The sequence below is a fragment of the Telopea speciosissima genome, chromosome 7, assembly GCF_018873765.1.
Source record: "Telopea speciosissima isolate NSW1024214 ecotype Mountain lineage chromosome 7, Tspe_v1, whole genome shotgun sequence".
In the NCBI taxonomy this organism is placed as follows: domain Eukaryota; kingdom Viridiplantae; phylum Streptophyta; class Magnoliopsida; order Proteales; family Proteaceae; genus Telopea; species Telopea speciosissima.
The window spans coordinates 24,693,654-24,698,999 of record NC_057922.1 but is presented as its reverse complement, the minus strand read 5'-3'; the positions used below and the strand labels follow the sequence as shown (position 1 = coordinate 24,698,999).

Sequence of the window (5,346 nt, the reverse complement as noted above, 5' to 3'; positions counted from 1 at the left end):
AACTGAATTGTTGACTAATATAGTTCATTTCCTTCACTCAATTAAGGAACACTTTGAATCTCCTGCTCTTACGTGAACAGCCGAGAATGCTACTGCTGGGCTGGGGGTTTGACACCTCGTAATTGTGGGACCAGAAAATTGTGGACTGGCCATTCTGTTGGTCATAATCTTCAACAATTTCTCCTCCCTCTTTCCCTATGTGCAAGACATTATAAGTTTCTGTTACTGATTCACAACTTGGATTCTTTCAGTTGAAATGTAAGAACACGTTGTGAATTCAATTCATTGATTTCCTTCTCCACTCTGTGCGACCCCGGTTTATTTCTAGTCCTCCACTTGACATTCTCAAGCAATGCAAGAACTGACAACAGTCTTCTTCATGTTTTGTCCTACTAAGCTCTGTAACTGCTTCTGAACCTACCATTAGTTCCATACTAGCGAGGGAATCAACCATGTCATCATGTTGGCATTCTCGTTTGTAATCTAGTGTTACCTTTTGAAGTTCATGAGTGTCAATAATGTCTTGAGGCATGCTCTGTCATATAGAGGTTGGTGTTATTTAAGCATAAAAGAATACAACTAAGTGACTACTAACATCATCTCTACGGAGTACTGACCTCAAGAACCCATCCTATGTAGGTGACATTGTTCACATGCTGATTCATGTCTAGATCAGCTCTTCTAGGCTGCAGATTTACAAGGCAAACTGAGAACTTGAAGAAATAGGTTTCATAAAAGAAGCATGTGTGCCTAGTAAGCAGTTCAAACTTTAAATTAAGTTCAATGTTTAGAATAGTCAAAAGACTTTTACCTTAAGCCCTAGTCTAGAATATTGTGCAGGCTCTTCAAGCTTGGGAATTTTCTTCTTGCTACTGTTATCCTCTGGAAAAGCTAACCTGAATGCCACAAGCATAACATTTAGATCAAAGTAAACTTTTTTTCTTTTCATTTCAAACTTAATTTTAACTGGGACTATAGGATCAATCATATCCAATAATTTTCATCTATGATCATCCACTATTACTTTGGACCTTCATGAATCTCAGAGATATTGGTTTTCAGAATTTTCAAGGGTCCTATATATATAGCACATAAAATGCAGACACAGAAATGCACACATCATGTTATAAATCAGAGGTCCATTTCGAGTAACGAGGCAGTTAAGTCCTATCAGATTGGCAATGACAACATCAAGGTCAGCCCAAAAGTTGGAGCCAAGATAAACCTGTATGACTCGGTTGATCAATTTCATGACACAAAATCAGTAGTATCTGATATTGTTGAAGCTTGCATTTGATCACATATATAGACCTTTTGTTTATTCAGACAGATTCACTCTCAAAAGTGTGAGGGGCAATGTATTCATCTCATAAAGTGTAAATTGTAAAATGAATCAATCAGACATTTGCTAGATGTGTCAACTCATCAAGTAATTACATATATCCATACAAGAAAAAGAGGAACTTCATCATAAGGTTTAAGTTGTAAAATTATAAAACTTCGGTTAGATCCGCCCCCTCATGAAAATAACAACAATTTGATATTAGAAAACCAAATACACCTACCGTGGTGTTCGTGAACAGTAATTTGGAAGATCATCAAGCATATCTTCGCTGACTTTTTGGAGTCGTCTTGTGTCTTGGTTCATCATGGCCCATTTGCTGGAGCAAAATTATGTATCTAATCAAATTTGAGCTGGATATCATAACGGTAATAATTTCTTTGCCTTAAATTATATATCCATGTCATAAATGGGACACACAAGTTGACAGACGAAGGTGTTTAGTCTAGAAAATGAAAATCTAATCAACCAGTACTAACATCTTTGTTATATTTATATTATAAAAAAAAAAATTGTGTGCAGTAAATAGGACAGACATGTAGAGGAAATGGTATTGGATTTGATGTATATCTTCCATTTACAAGGTCTTCAAGGACAATAAAAACTCAAATTGGACCATTCCAACATCTATTGCATTCTTATTAAGCAGTCAGAAATGAAAACTATCCCCAAATTGGCAGATTAAACTTGTTCAATCTGGATGAAATTTGTCCTTAATTGGTTTCTGACATAAGAACCAACAAATGATTAGTTCTTGAGTTGAATGTACACAATCAGCATAGCATGACTGCAACCGTGCATCATGTGACTTAAATATTTTTTTTTCCATTCAGGCTTTCATCATATGATTTAGATCATTTTACCACTATTTATAGTCGACCTCCTTTCAACACTAATCTATACAGAACCCCATATTAATTTCTTACTGTAAAAGGAGGCGGGGCACACCAGAAAGGAAATGTCAATCAATTCTTCTAGATTTGATTCTCTGATGGGTGGACAAGCTTCAAAAGTGCCTAATGCAACTGTGGCTTGTCATCTCCACAATGACATCCTTGTCATGCTAATAGTATAAGTTGGCCAAAGGTAATTAAAACCCTGTCTAATGGGTAAGAACCAGAATGGTTTTGGACTAATATTAACAGTTAATATGCCTTATCTGCTTTACTATTAATACATCAGTGAGAAAGATAGCTAGAAAGACGCATTCGTAATACATGTTATTAATACTTTCAGTTTGTTTGGAAATGTTTCTACCTTTAAATTAAATTTCATAATGCACTGTGAAGGAAGAAAGCAGTAAGCAATAAAGCAAATACCTGGTGGCTCTCCCAATAACTGTACCAGTGGCATCTCTGATAATCCAATCACGTTTGCCCCCAACTCTTCCCAAGTCTAACCATGTCTCAATCTCAACCACGTCGCCCCTGTTATCCAGTATCACATTTACAAAATAAACATCAATTTCAAGCCCAAAAGGCAAAGCTCAGCTCAGTATTATGAAATAAAAGTGGTAAAGAAACCACCCACCATGATGGGTATTTGTAAACTTCAATGTGCATTCGAGTAGTCACCCATATTATATGCAACTGTCTCATGGTGTTGCCTGTCCCAAACCCATCTTTGGAGTACCCTATGAACTGAAGATGATTACACCCAGCTTCCTAAATACGATTGTTCAAAACGGAAAATTAAAAATTGGCTTAAAATAGTTACAGCACATTCATTTATGGAGGTATAAGGATAATTGGTTAGGCCTCTGTAGTCAGTTCCAACCAAATCCACCAGGACACAGCCATTATTAAATTCTACAATCTCCTTCAATTCTCAGGACAGAAGGTCAAAACCCTTCTTAATGTAATGACATGTAATCGTTTTCTTTGAAGAATTCGTCATCTAGAATATCTCAAATTACCATACTACTACTACACCTACAAAAATTTCAAACTCTGTTTTACCCAGAGAGAGAGATACAATAGCTCACCTGAAGGAGATTGGTAATGGCGATAACTGCGGCAGTATTATTGAACCCAACCTCGTACCACCTCACTATGAATTTCCTCTTGTAGGACAACTTATCTTCAGTCAATCTCCCAAACTGGAGTTGTTCTGCCAAGTTCACCGAACCGTCAGTTGACTGATTTGATGCTGCTTGTCCCGAATCTTTCATGTGTTTTGATATGGAGAGATCACAAGTTCTCGAAACGGATGAAGAGCAGCAAGAGACGACCCCGATTCCTCCACGATTCAGAGCTCTAAAAGCGTAGAGGGATCGGTGTTGAGTCAGGGTTCGAAATTGATCCGGAGCATTGCATCCCTTCAACGACAATATCATCTTCTCTTCCACATTCGCTCTCTCTCTCGATCTATTTGATTGCTTTATATATACGTATGGTGGTCGATGGGATCGAGGACATGGGATCGGTTAGTTCAGCTCTGCTTCGGTGCTTCTGCACGCGTTAGTTGTGATTAAAAAAAATAGCGCGCGTTAGTTGTTTATAGTAATTTAAGCCCACCACCCACATGTCATCACGAACATAAGAGCATCCATTGCCAATGAAACTGTGACACGTATGCTAGTTTGCTTGGCTTGGTAATGGTTTCCTTTCCGTTCATGCAAATTGCTCTGCCTAGTGCACCACACGAAAGAATCCAACATGGTCGTGAATGGAACAACACGATATCACACACAATGTTTCTTCGAATATGGTCGTTGAACTTGGGTTGGGTTGTAGTAGGGGGTAAATCTCTTCTAGTAGATCCGCTACTGGAAGATTGAGATTGAGAAGCATTGGAAGCAAGTGAATCTCTTTCAGTAGATCCGCTAATACTACCCCTCAAGTTGGAGAATGAAGATTGTGAATGTCCAATTTGAAAAGAAAATAAAAAAATTGATCCCAACCCAGAGCCTTGGAGAAGATGTCCACGAGTTGCATGCGAAATGGAACATGTGATGTAGCAATGCAACCGGATTGAATGCGTTCCCAAACAAGGTGGTAGTCAATCTTGATGTGCTTTGTTCGTTTGTGGAAGACTGGATTGTAGCAATGTGGAGGACAGCTTGATTGTCACAATAGAAATGCATGAAAACGGATTGAGAAACACTCAATCATGATGCAAAGTACGCAACCAAAGGAGTTCACATGTATTTTGCTTTGGCGGATGAATGGGAAACCGTTTGTTGCTTCTTTGATTTCCAAGACAAGGGGTTGGTATCGAAGAAAATAATGTAACCCGTAATGAAATGCCATGTAAAAGAGCAGGCAGCCTAATCAGAGTAGACGAATGGTAGTATCCTGCTTTTGACTCGTAATCTTCAGTTTAGTTCTCTCTCTGTCTTTTGTTTTTTTGTTTGGAGGGAGGGGGAGGGACTATCAAGGGCTGGAAGGGGAGAAAGGGTGTCATTTAATAACAATAATGTGACTAGCAGAATCGATCCCATGACCTCCTGGGGGCATGCATTTCAACTGACAAGCCACCACCAACCAAGAAACCGGCTGGTGGTTGTTCACTCAGTTAAGCTCTATGGTTATATTTTCTGATTGCCTACCGGTGATCAAGACCTTTAACATGATGAAGTCATCTCTTGTTTGGGCTAACATAGTTTGTTATTGATGACATTGTTTCCCTTTCTGTTCTTGTTAAGAAAAATTCACTTTTTGGGACGTTAAGGATGAGAGAGAGAGAGGGGCAGGAACATAGTTTGAGAACTCGCGAGATCTCGGTGAGTTTCTCGGTTTTTTGAGAAGCCGAGACGAGATGGGATACGATACAAAATAATACAAGATCTTGGCAAGATCTCGGATCTCGGGTTGACCCATAGAAATCACCCATCTACTATGTATTTATTTACCTAACTCAACAGAACTCGACATATCTCGGTGAGATCTGACCCATGGAAATGATCCATCTACTAAGTATTTACTTACCTAACTCGACAGAACTCTTATATGCTTGTTGTGGAGCACTATATGCAACATTACAACAACACTATGTCATGGGAA

At 38.6% G+C, this 5,346-nt stretch overlaps 1 protein-coding gene across 1 annotated transcript; it reads right to left on the bottom strand.

Annotated features, from left to right (window-relative positions):
• Positions 1-213: 213 nt before the first annotated feature.
• Positions 214-3,704, bottom strand: LOC122670119 (oleoyl-acyl carrier protein thioesterase 1, chloroplastic-like). The gene is made up of 7 exons (XM_043867083.1): positions 3,327-3,704; positions 2,873-3,006; positions 2,662-2,769; positions 1,566-1,661; positions 812-896; positions 618-686; positions 214-535 (listed from the first exon to the last, which is right to left on the bottom strand). Exons 1-7 carry the CDS (start codon positions 3,675-3,677, stop codon positions 278-280), a joined length of 1,101 nt encoding a protein of 366 aa, XP_043723018.1. The 5' UTR covers positions 3,678-3,704; the 3' UTR covers positions 214-277.
• Between the last annotated feature and the right edge of the window lie 1,642 nt (positions 3,705-5,346).

Coding starts and splice junctions, on each gene's coding strand:
- LOC122670119 (XM_043867083.1), bottom strand. CDS start 3,677: ATGATATTGTCGTTGAAGGGATGCAATGCTCCGGATCAATTTCGAACC. Junction 687..811: donor ATTCTAGACTAGGGCTTAAG/GTAAAAGTCTTT, acceptor GTAAATCTGCAG/CCTAGAAGAGCTGATCTAGA. Junction 536..617: donor ACATAGGATGGGTTCTTGAG/GTCAGTACTCCG, acceptor TCTATATGACAG/AGCATGCCTCAAGACATTAT.